The 15,478-nt window shown below is 40.4% G+C and overlaps 1 protein-coding gene across 2 annotated transcripts in view; it reads left to right on the top strand.

Annotated features, from left to right (window-relative positions):
* The window catches only part of PAK3 (p21 (RAC1) activated kinase 3), a 137,433-nt gene that overhangs the window by 100,929 nt on the left and 21,026 nt on the right, over positions 1–15,478 (top strand). For both annotated transcript variants that reach the window (XR_014897655.1, XM_085319633.1), the window contains exons 3-7: positions 2,507–2,607; positions 7,328–7,481; positions 8,813–8,850; positions 10,696–10,827; positions 11,946–12,108. Coding sequence is in view for 1 of the 2 variants with exons in the window: in XM_085319633.1 (XP_085175759.1) it covers positions 2,507–2,607; positions 7,328–7,481; positions 8,813–8,850; positions 10,696–10,827; positions 11,946–12,108 (588 nt within the window). In the remaining variant the exon portion in view is untranslated. The remainder of the gene's footprint in view (positions 1–2,506; positions 2,608–7,327; positions 7,482–8,812; positions 8,851–10,695; positions 10,828–11,945; positions 12,109–15,478) is intronic.

Raw genomic sequence — 15,478 nt, 5'->3', positions numbered from 1 at the left:
AAAAGATAGGAGAAGCCAGTTTTGTTATCTACAATATAAAGTTATATCTGCTGAAAGGAGATGGCATCTTGTTACTGGCAACATCTATCTTGAAAATTAAAGCAACAACACCTTAGAGGAAAAAGGCCTTGCGTTTATATTTAACACATTGCTACTGTCTCTGCCAGATGCCCAATGAAAATAATTCATCAATTAACATCATGTAGGGGTTTGGAGTACAGGCAAAGGTGACAGTTAATTATTCAGTGAGGATAGATGCGACGATGCAGAGAAAGAATTAGAAATGTCCAAAATACTCTGGACTTTAATTATGAAGGGCAGAGCATCTTGCAACTAAGGGAGGCTGTAAGGTAGAAGAAGAAAAATGTGCAGAGAGGGTTTTCTCTAATATACAGTAAAGCACTACTTATGCCTCATTGAGCWGCTGTCTGTGAAGAACAACCCAGGCTGTGGGTGATGCAGGTACATGCAGTAAGTTCTGCCTTTGCATGAGACCCCTAGATAAACTCATGAAGTTGGCAAACATAACACTAAAAMAACTAATGAAAATGTAAATTATTAATTAAGTTTGTGAGCATAATGCTGTTTGTAAGAAGGCTGATRTGCCAGAAAATGGATTTCACTGTGCTCCTGCCATAAAATGGCTTTCACTGTGCTCCACTCTGCTTGGGTATTGGTAGAACAAGAAAGCTTGCATGTGAAGAAAGACACAAAAAATTGTCTCCATCCAGTCATTTTTAATGTGTGTGATAGTCGTGAATGCTGCAGCTAGGCAATGTAGAAACTGAGCTATTGCTCCTTACTCTCCTGCTGGTGTGTAACTATAACGTGTATGCATTTTCCCATTATTATTGATAAATGGCAATTCACTCACATCTAGAGATCCTAATGTGGGGCCCTGCTGTGATGGGCACCATACGAACCTCTCGTGTATCTCTGAAGCTCTCACAGATATTAGTGTGAAGCTGTGTCACATCAGATCTGCAGAATCAGCCTGCTCAGGACCATGATGAGGATATGTAAATCAAATTCACATTTAACTAATAGGAAGGRGAACAGGGGAGAGATGGGATCCTGAGGTGCAGACTGTGCAGTTCAAAGAGTGGCAGTGATATAATTTTGTTTGCATTCAACATGAGCATTTTATGTGTGCCTTATTTCCTGAATTTGTAGTAACAGCTTTCACATACTGCAAATGGGMATTTAAATATTTGTTCTGTTCCTTTCATTAACATGTATTTTTTCCACTGAAATGACAAATGTATTTGGTAGGATTGCAGTTCMCCCTCTCAGCAGTTACAGATATGCCACTTGCATAAAAGAAGATCCTACAATTAGCTCTGCACAGTATTTTTCAACCACGTGATGGTTGTTCCTGCACCAAACTGGTTCTCTAGGGAAGCTGAATACTTGAGGTRCCTGCTGATGGGTTAGATATTTAAACGTGGCATATATGTATGTGTGTGTTGTTGTTTGCTACATTTATATGTGTATTTGGGAGTAGTCCAGAGCTGACATTCTTATCACTGTGTTTCAGAAAAATCTCACTAAATGTGGATTCTTGGTGCATCAGGGTGAAGGCAGCAGCTATCAGCCTTGCTTCCATTCATTCTTGGTCAAGTCAATAAAACTGGACTGCAGTGAGATTTGTCAATGGTGAAAAGCCTGAGAGATGGGTGACCACAAGAGATGTTTCAAAAGCTGTTACAGGAGAAACTATGCAGCTTGACTGGCTTTCAAGTCTTTCTTCTTTGATAAGATATTCCAAACTCAGTCAGTACAGACCAATACAGAGTGATTTAAAAACAAGGAATTCCTTGAGACTAATAAAGCCTATTTTTATGGATTGATATCTCTCTTAGTTAATTGTGGGCTCAAATGAAGCTTTTCCAATGGCATTTATGGCATTTCGTTGCTGTGCAGATTCTCTGGTTCCTAGTAAAGACAGAGCTGCTGGTTTCAGCCTCTTGCCCAGCAAGGAGACAGGAATAGGATTTTTGTCTTCTCCCCAGCTGCCTCTTTTCATAGGGCTTGTAGGAACCTGGTTATCTGTAAAACCACTCGCATCCATCTGATGTGGCTGAGTTTGACAAGAGGTTCAAAACGTMTCTGGAGAAAAGAGGTGTATCTGAGTATGCACATATTTGCATGTGCTGGATGCAAAGTCAAACAGGAATTAGTAGCTGRATGTGAAAAAGGAATAGTAGAAATAATACTGATTAGGGATGGCCTAAGAAYGCCACTTCATGAACGTGGATCCCTATTTTTGACAGCTGTGACATTGGAAGAAAAAAAAATTGGAAGAAAATCAAAATTGAATGTCACCTTCCAGATGAAAACATGGATAATAGGCTCATCTTGTAGTAACTTGAGTCTGTTTGTGAAGTAAGATTCACTTTGATTTACTTTCTAGTTTTAAAGTTCTGTTTTGACCACATGTGACTATGAAAACTTTTGACTGAAAAGCTGTGCAGAAAATAAGTGCATGTTAACATTTTGCCTCTAGCCAATAAGAAGAAAGAGAAAGAACGCCCTGAGATCTCTCTTCCTTCAGACTTTGAACATACGATTCATGTGGGGTTTGATGCCGTCACCGGAGAATTCACAGTAAGTAACCTCTGTATTACACGCTTACTAAAACTTCTATTTCATGATGGTAAGAAAGCCTTCTGTTGCCAGAAACTTCAGATGACAGCAGCCAGGCTGTGAAGAAAGAGACTTTTATTTGTTGGGCTTAGAATTTGGAGTGGTTTACTTCTGATTCAGGCTACTTTTCTTTTGCTTTTTTTTCCCTTTTTTCCCCTCCAAGGATTATCAGCAGAGTGTCAGTGGAAAATGAAAACTAGGAGAAACATAGGCATATGCTTTTATCAGTCCTATAGTCTTTGGAAAAGCATAAAAACCCTCACAYATGTGCACAGTGTGTGTTTTATTCTAGACAATCAGCCCCAAAGTGCAAAGTCCAGCTGCTCTGCAGACAGCTTTTGGAGATGCTCAGAAAGCTGCAGYAATGGGAAAGCCCATTCATTTTAGTTCAATAATTTTCAAAATATTTCCACAGACTGCGTGATCTGATGCATTTCTAGCCSCTATGCAATAGCAAAGTGTATGAAGTGTTGGGGAAAATGAGTCTGATAGAAGCTCCTTGAAGTCTGCAGGGGACTTCAAAGCATTTTCTATCAGGCTGCTAGTTTGAGGTTGAAACCATTAATCAGTAAAGCTCAGGTAACAGGCAGCTTGAGTTTGGTTGAACTGTGGAAGTGAGAGGGAACCTGAGTAATTCTCTGAACCATCAGTACCCTGTGAGCTAAGTTGTGAGACTGTGTTACCATCGTACGTCAAACTGTAGAGTGTGTTAGTGTTGACTGGCTGCATAAACCAAACAGCCAGGATGGGACAAATCATCTGCCTGGATAGAGGATTGGTAGTTTCCAGAATTTGAGCCCTGAGTGTGCTTTATTCTTCATTTTTACTTTGATTGCTACTTTTTTTCTTCTCAAAACTTTCAGAAAGCTGTAAAAACTAGCGTAGGAGTAGCAGTAGTAGTTATAATAATAAAAGCAGAAAGACACTTGTTTGGTAGCATGTCTTCAAAGGAGAACTGAAATTGAAACATTCTTAGTAATTAGGAAGTAGAATTACACATAGAATATGTAGATAAGTTTATTAGCTTTTTGATACTTACAAAATCTACTTTTAAAAATTATTCAATGCCAAAGCCCAAGGCTTGCTTAAATGGTCATTTGAAATGTCCAGATATGTTCATCTTTGTTCAGATAGTTACCATAAATCTGCTATTTCAGGGCTTTCTAAATTGTTTTTTTCTGTACTATCACAGTTTTTCTCCTTTTTCCTCTCAGTCTCTCCCATGTAGCCTTCATTGTCTAATTTAACCTTCAGTGTTGTTCTCTTTATCTTGCTATCACATTATTTTCTGTTACTTTCTGGGTATTTCTGTTTATTTCCCTTTTGTATTTGTATCCCATACCTCTTTCCATCCTTCCTTGGTTCACCGTTCTCCCCAGTGCGTGTTCGTTCACTATTCATTCATTTTCTTTTCATTCTGCCTTTCAACCTTCTGCCTTGATCGCTGCCCTTTGCTTCAGATCCTTTTCTTCCAGCTCTGCTCAAATGAGATGGGTCACAATTAGGCTCTTTAGCGCATGGGTTGGTGGTGATGGTCCCAGTTAATTTTGTGTCCCTGCTGGCTGGAACAGAAAGGAGGGAAGCAGAGGTTAATGCATTTCAGTTCTAAGTACTTTCTACGAGTTCTTCAGGATTGCTATTTGATTCAGTTTTAATATTATTGTTATCATCCACCGTGGCAAAACAGTTTGCAGCATCAGACTCTTTTGATTTTGTGTCAGATGCCATATGCACAGGGCCCAGCCTTTGCAGAACGGAAGGCTTGTTCTTGGCTGAATATATATAGCTTTACTGCTGTAGCAGCAATTTCTTTTTAATACATTTTTCCCTTTCAAAACAGTGGACATTAGCTGGCTGCTGTTGTACAGGTACACTGTGTTGGGTAATCATTGCCTCAGTAGTTCTTGTTCCTAAAGTGTGAAAGTGCAGTGCTGAAGAATGAGAAGGATCCAACTAATTTAAAACAACCACAGAGACAGGTGGTCTCCTCGTGCAGGTTGGTAGGACAGGGCTTGGCTTGCAGGCCTTAGTGGAGCAGATCAAGGGAATTTTTGCACTGTAGGAGTGCTACTAAGGAGTAGCCATCAGCCCCCAAATAATCCCCAGACACAAGCACTGCATTATATTTGGCATGTCTGATTTGTCCCAACCTGGATACAATTCATGTGTCAGCCAAGTAGTTGTGTGGTAAGTACCTTTTGCTGAAGGGACTGCCGCTAGCCATATCACTTAAAAATATTCCCACTGTCTAGTGATCACACTGTCTGTCTCCTTCAGAAGTTTGGAAGTGCCTTGGGAATGTGCAATAAATGTGCAAATATTTATTTTTAATTTCAAATAATTACAGTTGTCATGCCAGTAGTGTCTGCTTTACTGATTATGTGCAATGCATTGAACAGTTTTTTAACACCTAACAATCATCCCCTTGGCTGTATTACCTGATTGCTATTAGTTGCATCTCAAATCAAAGTTGGGAATACCTGCATGGGCTTCTGATATTTGGCTTTCATGCTTGAGCACCAAATTGTGTTGTTACCCATGAACATATGTTATATCTCCATTTCTCTGTGCTTGGAGCAACCACACTTGCTAAGAAGGAGGGCTTAAAGTGCAAAATAAAATTGGTTGGAAACTGTTAGATGGGAGCATGCTTCTAGAGATCTATATTGATTTATTTTGAAGAAACAGTTGCATTTTCTGAATGAAGAAAGAAGTGTGGTTTGCAGGATGTTGGAGTGGATTTTGTAACGCATGCCTTTCTGAAACAGTTCCCTGATCGCCAATCTAGAGTAAAAGCTGGTCACCCACCAAACTTCTAAAGTTTACATATTCTGATATTAGCAAGTGGGTGAAAGTTGTGAGTATAGATCCAGAGAAGTTGCACATTATTGATCTAAACAAGCATCTCTTTAGAGTTGTCTTGGTTTTCACTCTGGCACATACAGGTTATTTGGATTGTAACAATGCACAACCTCCTGGTGTGAAATCTGAGCTTGACAGCTACTTTCTCCATTGCACTGTGTTGACTCATGCACTGGCCAGTTGTGATCTTGGGGCTGGAGAACCACTGAAAAAATGTGTAGGGCCATTCAAAACTGCTAACCTGGCTTTAAAAACTAGGCAAACAAATAGCTGAAGCCCAGATTTTTCCTTTTATTATTATTTTTTTAATTAAAAAGAGGAATCACTAGTTTTTCCAGTCACTTGCCATTAATCCTCAGTAATGTATTTTTATGAGGGAGAGGAAAAACTGGTTTAAAAAGAAAGAAGGGGGAATGATGCTTCCAAACTTTGGAACAGTTGTGATTTTTCTGTTTTCCTAAACCTGCCTCCCTGTAGCTTGTCCACCACCTAATCTGTTTGGTGTACCTACCTCATAACTCCCATTTTAGATGGGATTTTCCCCATTTTGGCCCACTGGTTTCACCTCCTACCACCTTCTAAGTTGTCCCACATTCTGTTTTAACTTTCTTTTCTTTCTTTATTTACGTCCATTACAGCCAGATCTCTATGGCTCACAGATGTGCACAGGGAAGCTCCCAGAGGTGCGTCACAGGCCCAAAAGAAGCTTGCATCAAAGTGCTTCTTTGAGATGTCATAGCACTGCAGCAGCAGGTTGATGTGTGTGCAGTAGATTTGTTGCTTGGCTTATCCCACTTTTTTTTCATTAATCTGAAACTCTGGAGGCCCATGTCACACATTGTTTTGCAGAGAACTTCTTAGGAAGAAGCCATATTAAAATGTTTATCTAGATTGGGGTGGAACCAAGGGTAAGCATAAATGCACTTCAGGTATAGTTTGTTTTTATTCCTTAAGTCCAGTGATTCACTGGTAGATGTTGGCTGTGCAGTAAATGGGGAAAATTACAGGCTCTCAAATTTAGGAAATTACACTGGATATTTAAAGCAATTTCTCATCAATATAATTTCAACGTAGAATTGTGATTTTCAGTAATTGGATCGATTTTCAAATGCCACTCTCTTAAAATGTTTGAGAGTTCATGCAAGGCTTTGGCACTGTCAGCCTGTTTTCTGACTCCCTGGTTTCTATATATTTGCAGCAGAGAGTCTAGAGAGCTGCAGGAGCTCTAAAAAGAGGCATCCTTAGCAGCAGCTGTGTTACAGCTGAGTGCTACAGCTTTGAGAATTTAAATGCAGATTCTTAACCCCTCAGTGCTCTCCTGATATGCTGAAAATTGTTGTATCAGGATGGGGTTTACCTTTTAATCAGACAGCGGTGATCATTTCAGCCATGTGTATTTGTGATATTAAGCATTAAAAATCCAGTGTAAAGCTCCTAAAATACACTGTGTTGTCCAAAAATGTAGAGTAGTCTTGTTATTTGTTATGTCTGCACCGAATCACCAGGAAAACAAGCTAAGCCTTAAGTCATTATTCCATGGAAGAGCAGAGTTGATTTAAAGATGAGTTTCATGCACTTTCTTTCCTGTCACAGTCATAACTTTCTTTTCTTTTTAAAGTTGGATCCTGGTTTTAGCTCTATATTTTGATAGAGAAGAGAATGATTGCCTCTACTGTATAAGCTTCTAATTTTAAGTGTAAAGTGTCAATCAAAATTTTGGAAAGTAATCTTACAGGTAGCATGGGATCTTGGTAAAGAACTGTACTGATGTGATTGCTGAATAATCTAAATTAGTATTCTTTCCACTTGACATCTACAGGGCATTCCAGAGCAGTGGGCCAGGCTACTACAGACCTCTAACATAACAAAACTAGAGCAGAAGAAGAATCCACAAGCAGTTCTAGATGTCCTCAAATTTTACGATTCCAAAGAAACAGTTAACAACCAGAAATACATGAGCTTTACTTCAGGAGGTAAGTCAACATTTCACTGCAAAAAAGGGAATGTCAGGCCCAAAATGAGTCAAACCGAAGCTCAGTTGTCAAGAATCAACTTCAGAAAAATTCCACTCAGAGAGGATTGAACACTGTGAAATGAGTTAAAATTCCCCTTTTGTCCCTGAAAATGTAGTTTAAAATGTGACTCTGTCAGTTGTTTTCAGAGCTAGATAAGATACCAAATGGAACAATCACTGCCGTTTTTATTCAGAAGCTATAGATATTGGTAGCCAAAAATAATGTTTACTTTCTTTTGCTTCTTCCTTGCATCCTTGTTGCTTCAGATTGAGATAAAAGGTGTATCCATTTTGTCCATTTTATGAGTAATTTTTGGATCCTAAAAGCAATAGATTACAGACTCTGAGGATTTCTGTGATACTTTCTAACTGAGAAGAATTTTCAAGGTATATTTTACATGAGCTGTAGTGAAGATTAGGTTGCTATGTATAAATGCACAAAGAAATACAAAACAGCTGCTGTTGTGATGCCCTAAAAAGGGACCTGGCAACCATGGATGGTAAGGACAGTGCAATGTCCAAAGCAGTCTCCGTAGCACGTTCATTCCATGAAGTTCCTCATGATCTGGAAATTACCATTCAAGAGCCTGGGAATGTGATGTTGCTCTCCTTTTATCCTTGATTGTGAACAGTCTGCAAAACTGTAATGGAGCACACTAGAARTGAGAAAACAAGTCTGTATTGTAGTTTGCATTCTGTGTCTTAGTCTCTATTTTCTTTTTTTGCTAAGCAAACTCTGCTGGCTGGTGATAAATTTACATCTAGCAAGAAAGCAGAGGTTTTTGACTAGATGCAACTTATCTATTTTTTTGTACTGATGTGTTCTTTTGATGACCTATAACAACTGAGTTGGTTTTAAAATGGTTTTAAACGGCATTGTTACTGTGCTGTGTCAGAGCAGAATTGTCGCAGCTGAGGGGAGTTCTGGGGAAGCTTTTATGGAGAAAAGTTCAGCAAACTAGGGAGGATCAGTGCAGGGAATTTATGAGGAGAGATTAAAAGCTGCCTTAGCTCTTGGGCGGAACAGAAGTGTTGGATGTTGGAGAACAACTTGCATTTTCTTAACCGTTTTTCCTTGCATTTTATTTACTGGCAAAACTGGGCAAACAACTGATGCGAGAAAGTATAGAAAAAGAATAACCTAGTATATCATCCTGTCATCTTGCTTGCTATGTAAAATAACTGTTTCTGCTGAAGGGATGTCAATTTGGATTTGCTTGTTCTGTGGGACTCCCCACAACAGGCACTGTTATAACAAGCGTCTGGTTCATTTTCCCTTGCCCGCTGCAGATAAGAGCGCCCATGGATACATAGCAGCCCATCCTTCGGTGAGTGTGAAAGCAACCTTTTACTTTTGTAGTGTTTAGGAGTTGTGGTGTAACGTGTCAGCTTTGAATTTTGTGAAAGAATGCCGGCCTCTTAGCTGAAAGGAAGTGCGTTGTGGCATCTTCACGGCAGCAGGAAAGGAATCACCGGCTGTTTTCTAATTTTCTCTATAAGAACTTTTTAAAGCAGATGAAAGTCCGATTCTGCAGATAAAGGATAGCTCACTGTTCTTAGCCATGGTGGCTTATATGATTTTCAGTAATAAGCAGTGTGTCTAATTAGCGCATTTTGATACAGTTTTAACAAATTAAAATCAATTTCTATTAAATTTTATGCTTTTTTGTTAGTACAACTGGATATGTAGGTGAATCTAAATAAGGTTATAATTGATATGTAACTCACTGGAGCCACTGAAAGAAAGTTTTAATTAATGATCAACTCTAATTGATACTGAATTGTCATAGAAATCTCAAAAATGTTCTCACGGCATCTGCATTAATACTGATCAAACTTATCAGTGTTAACGTTAGTGCATTAAATAGCAAATGATTAAATGATTCTCCTAGAAAGCATTGTGTAGCTGAATATATCTGCCAGTGTGGTGAAGTACAGGTGAATTAAAGCAGAATGTAGTGATCTGTTCAGTAAGGCCCAGTTGCTCCCATCTCTGGGCCTTCCCTCACTGGTATTTACACTGGCCTGAGGGATGCCGTTATAAAGATAACCCCAAAGAGGTGCAAATATGTGGAGCAGCTCCTTTGCTCTGCTTAAATTCCCCCCGTGCCTTGGTGTGGGCCACCTTCAGAGCAGTGGGCGAGCAGCGAGTAGGTTCCTGTTTCACCAGCAGGTCCGTGACAGTGCGACACCCCCCGGCAGCGGCAGCAGCAGCAGCAGCGGCTGGCGGTGGGCTCCAGCTGTACACACCTGCTCTAGGTGTGTCTAAAGTGATGGCCAGACCCCCCTCAGCTGCCCTGTATTTGCAGTCTGCCTGAAGGCGGCTGCACCGCGGCAGTGGCTTTTTCCCTCTGCTGGCAGACGATAACAGGCGCCTGGATGAGTAGCTGCGAGGTCGACCCTGCAGCCGCGTACAGTCTGCTGGGACGCACGCCTTCCCTGCTGAGTCAGCGGCATTCACTTGCTGTTACCGTTGCAAAAAGAAGCAAACAAACGCAAAAATATCCGGGTGTTAGCTTATGATTAAGTAAAGATGAGGATGGTGATGAAAAAGGAGCTCTTAAATGGGGAAATTCAGCACTGTGAAAGCATGCGATAGGATTACCCCAGGGGTAAAATAATACAGGAAGAAATAGCCTTTCTCTCCAAAACAAGATTCCCAGTAAGACAGTGAAGGAGGCTTTGTCCTTTGAAGTGTGTTAATTAACTTAGCCAGTAGATACCTGTTAGTGTAATTAACTGTTACCATTTCTGCAAACACAATGCCAAAGCGATTTACCAGATACTAGATGTGTTCAAGTATTACTCTTTGTGAAATTAGTCTTTGACCGCGCATGGAAAGAAACGATGTAGTTGTTTGTATTTCATTTATTGCTCCAGTAGGGTATACAGGACAGAGTTCAATAGCCCGCTGTAGTTTACTAAACTGCAGTTTACTGTAAATAAATAAAAAAGAAAAGTGAAAAACACTGAGATGAATTAACAAAACAGGATGGTAATTTGTCACTGTAAAATTGTGTTTTGCCCTGTGTAACCTACAACTGTGGCCTCTAGGTCTGTAGGGAAGTATAAATTGGTTTGTCGTGTCCAAACAGACTGAAGTTACATGTCATTATCAAACCTCTTGGGTGCCAAACACAGGAATTGTCACTCACGCTACCGTCTATCCACAGAGCACAAAGACGGCATCAGAGCCCCCATTAGCTCCCCCTGTTTCTGAAGAAGAGGATGAAGAGGATGAGGAAGAGGAAGATGACAATGAACCTCCACCTGTTATTGCACCACGGCCTGAGCATACGAAATCTGTGAGTCCCAGCTTTGATTAAGGCTGTTTGTTGTATAATTCAGAGCTGAATGTTTCTGATGAGCCAACATGTGCAATTCATGGAAATGTGCCATAGGTTATTGCCTCACCCTAGCCATTGACACCAGGAAAATTTGGTTTGAACTTTTGCATTTAATTCCGAGTTTCCCACGATGCTAATAGGAACTGTGAGTTTTAGTTTAGTAATCACATAAGGGTAGCATTTTTTATCTTAATACTAATACTACTGATGTAAAGGTGAGTAACTTTGTCTGAAATATCTGTGTAGGGGCTATCAGTTGTCAGTGGAGAGACTCCATCAGAGGCAATTCATTTCATATGCAGGAGAAACTGTCCCCTGGAGATACCCATCTCTCTCCACTCACTATAGAAGGAGCTAAATATACAGCTTAGACTATGCTCCTAACTTTTATAAATTGAAGGAGACTTAGTTTGATGAGAAGATTCCTAAGCAGCTGTGTGCATCTGAAAGATTGGAATGAAGTTCCTAATTGCCTCTCCCTAAAGTCTGAAATACTGGTGAAAAGTCAGTTCAACAGTTATAATCGGAAAAGAGGTATACTCCCTGCCTCTGTTCAGATAGATATCTTAAACAATAAAAGTGAATTTTATTGCTCATTATTTTTGTTTGCTCTGCAAAGTCTCAGAGCCTCTGGAGGATGAGTTTGCCACTGGTGCCATCCATAGAATTTTTAACAAAGTTCCAACTAAAGAGGCCTTTTATTACATGTGAAGACACATRGGCCCTGGGGTTGAGGCTGCCAGGCCCCAAACAGATTTACTCCTGAATCCCTGAAACACGGTAAATTCATTGTCTCAGTCATCTTTCAGAAAATCAACAAAAATGAAAATGGAAAATAAACTAACCATGAACATGTGTAAAACTGGCTTTTATTTCTGCTCATTCAGTTTGAGCWGTGAACAGTGAAAACAAATATGTTAAAAGCCCTGTATGACTAAGAAACATGATTTGGACTCCATTTTTTACAGTRTGATTTTCAGGCAGACAGCATCATCTTAAAGATTTGTGCCTGAAATACAATCTCAGGGGCATCTCTGCAGGTCGCCTTTCTGACACAAAATGATTTCTTGTCTCAGATCTACACACGCTCTGTAATCGAACCTGTCGCTGCACCAGCACCAGCTAAAGAAGCCACCACTCCCCAACCTGAAAACTCAAACACAAACACGTTATACAGAAATACAGACCGACAGCGAAAAAAATCCAAGATGACAGATGAGGAGATCCTAGAGAAGTTGAGTAAGTATTCAGAATGCCTTGTTTGATAAGGCAGTGCAGTGTATGCATGTCTCAGGACTGTATGTACCAAACATTTATCCTCATTTTAGTGTCACAGGGGCACTGACAGCTTCATATCCAAACTGTTATTGTGCTTAGAGGAAAGGAGAGAGCACTCTGGGCATTCCTTCTGCCTCTGTGGGCATTTATGATAGGGTTGGATTTGTCAGAGCTTCCTTCTATGCTAAAGGCCAAAAAAGAGATTATTTCTGGTTGAGCAGAAGGCTGTGCCCTACTGAATGGCCTAGTGAACTCCTTTCTGCTGATGCCCAAATTTAACAAAATATTTGGGTTCCTAAATTCTGTGTAGACTCCAGCTTCTCATCAGTGCCAAAATACAATTACTGCTACCAGTATTATTACTACCACTACTACTGTACTAGAGTTTTTTTGTTGTTGTTGTTTGTTTGTTTTTTTTGTAAGAATTCTCCATTTCTGTCAGAGAGGACTCAGGACTCCTTTTAAAGAACTTCAGTTGATACCATGGATGGAAAAGGGCACATTTCCAACATGCCCAAAAGGAGAAATTTATAATAACCTCTATTTTGTTTTTTAGCTTTGTGCTSATAAAGACATGTCAAAGGGAACGTGTGCATGCCAATTCTGTGTGGCATGGTCGTGTGAGACTGCACTGTGAGCGTTTCTCAGGAGCGAGCCTCCAGCTCATCCACCGCATATTCCTCAGATACATGACGCTTTCTCATAGCTAATTTCCACCCAGCTGATACTCACGATCCCCTGCACAGATCATGTTCTAGGAAAACGTATCAAGCTGCTGTGTGACTCCTGGTTCTACAGTATAATCAGTTTAATAGACTTCTTGCACATAATAGCTGCCAGTGCTATATTATCAGATGATATATCCCTGGGTTCATAACTTAGGCCAGCTCAGTCTGTGTCTTGTATTAACTGTGAGCATAAAAACTATCTAAATCTCCTTGCCTTTAATCTCAAAGTCAGTAATGTTGTGTCTTTAATGGGGACAACCCCTTGTAAAGGGGTGCTGTCTGGCTGTTGCTTCATCACAGTGGTGGGTTTGCAGCTTATTCTTGGGCTAAACTAACCTCTTCATCCTAACTGCCTTGCCGCTCACAGTTGGTGTGACTGCAGACACTGAAGCCTCAGGTGTGAGATTTTAGCTGCTTGTATAGAGTTTTCTGAGTTTTTCTTCAGAGAGGATGAAATACATTAATATATGTATTCCAGAGCTGGTATATACCTGCTGATACATAACCTTTATATAWATCACCTGCAGGTGTATCACCTTATAAAGAGAAGAATTATAGCTCCTTCAGCTGAGGCTAAATGTTTGAGACAGGTTTCTAACATGAGGGCTGCAGGTATGCTGCATAGGTGAACAAAAGCATGTGTATCATTTTTTCAGTCTTCTGTGTATCTCAGATTAGGACTAAGCCATGAGTTATTGCAGGTTATGTCTTTAAATGTTACATGTTTATGTATACATGTTTATGTGTGTTTTCTTTTTAAGAATTTGATACTCAGTGAGCCAGGTTTGAAGGTCTGACTTAGGCAAATTGTAGTGTGCATTGTGAAAATCTTTTTATGCTTCCAYGAAGCCATCTGAAAATTGGATGGTGTCCTTTTGTTACAGTTCTAGGCTAATTACATTTAAGCTCATGTGCTTTTTTATTTATTTAAACCATATGATTTCTCCACCTTGCCTACTTCTCCCACAATTGATTTTATTCAACTTTTAGAAAGACGTTCCCTGCCCTCTTTTATYTTAAATTGCTTTCATAATTCTTTTCTGCTTGGAATAAGTTGTGTTTTTTTAGAGCCACTTTCATTACAAATTTTACTAGGGAGTAAAAMCTGTAATATTGAGATAAGATCAAATTAAATTCTGCCTATAATGAAATCTTGAATATGTTCTGCTGTAATTATAAAATACAAGTGGCCCAGATCTGCTTTCTTAAGCACTGAATTTAGGACTTGATAAAGGAAAGTGCTCAAAGACATCAAAACGGTTGATATGTTTATCTTTTGTCCAGAATGGAAAGTGCTTTTCTAAGCTGGGACCACACTCCAGTCTGTTGGTTTCAGTGCTGTTGCATTTGATGTGCACAAGAAACCAGCCACAAGCAACTGACCTTCAAAAGTACTACTCAAGTTCTGAAATCTGAGCTGCAGAATCAGTGGCAAATTTGGAAAATTCTTACTATACTAAAAATATTTATTATTCAGTCTCTTTTTTCTCTACTCTTTTGTAACATCAGCTTCCATGAACTTCTGATATTTGTCCTGACAGGTATGTAGTACCATTAACTAGCTGAAAATAGCACCTAGTCAGACACTAACACGGTATTTTTCCTGTTATTCAGCCTAGCACAGGATTATGGCAGTGTTTGGTTTAGTGCTGTGAAGACTCATGGGCATGACTATCTTGGGATGATGAAACCCAGCAGTGCGAGTTTCCTTCTGGATGGGCTTTCTTTTGGTCACGTCCCTGGTTTTCACTCAGTTTAAAGGGAGTCCCAGATTCCTCTGGTCACGTTCCTCTCGACTGAAGGATTATTTTATACAGAAGATCAGTTTTAGCAAAGTAGAAAGCAAACTTCGTCTTACATTATACATGTCAGTGAGTTCCACTTTGGCCGCAAAGCCACCCTTGTTCTGCTCCAAGAGGATCCCACTGCAGGAGTCCCCTGGAGCTTAGCAGCAGCCACTTTCAAGGTATCCCATTTTGGCTGCAGATTTGGAAGTAGAGCTGGAAATGGTGTGTCCTGTGCTCCGCCTCGTGCTAAGCAACGTTCCGCGTTGGTTCCGTTGCTTTGGTCAGGCTGCAAAGCATCGCCGTGGACACTAACCCTGTGCAGGAGCAAAAGGGGCTGGAGCTCTTGCTGCATGGGTTACTGGATAGGGGATGAAGGTGCAGCTTGGGTCAGCCGCAGGTGCTGTGATAAGGGGGCAGTTGGGACTTGGTTGGCAAAGAGCAGCAGGTCGTTGGGCAGAAAGCAGTGGCTCTTGCTGTGGATCAAGCAGACTGAGATCAGTGTCATTTTAGTACCATTCTTGCTGACTTTGGGCAAATCTTCCCTGGACCGGCAGCATTCTTCTATCTTTGAAGAGTTTTGGCACTAAGCAACAATTACGATAGTTGCATCTCAGTGCTAGCTCTCATCCTGTCACTAGGGGAAAATACTGAAAGTTAACTGGTWCCTGGAAGTGTTTAGTCTTTGGCTTGGACTCAAGACAGTACCRTTAGTGTAATTCTCACAGGTTGGGATGGTGGGGCAGGATCACTTCAGGCTACTTGAGGCTGTGTTGGCATCCTCAGCCACCAAGCTCTTACGCTGCTGGCAGCACAGGC

Source organism: Rhea americana, unplaced genomic scaffold (genome assembly GCF_003343005.1).
Source record: "Rhea americana isolate MKP2758 unplaced genomic scaffold, rheAme1 scaffold_6, whole genome shotgun sequence".
NCBI lineage: Eukaryota > Metazoa > Chordata > Aves > Rheiformes > Rheidae > Rhea > Rhea americana.
Note: the sequence above shows the minus strand (reverse complement) of the source record. Positions and strands in the feature narration are given on the sequence as shown.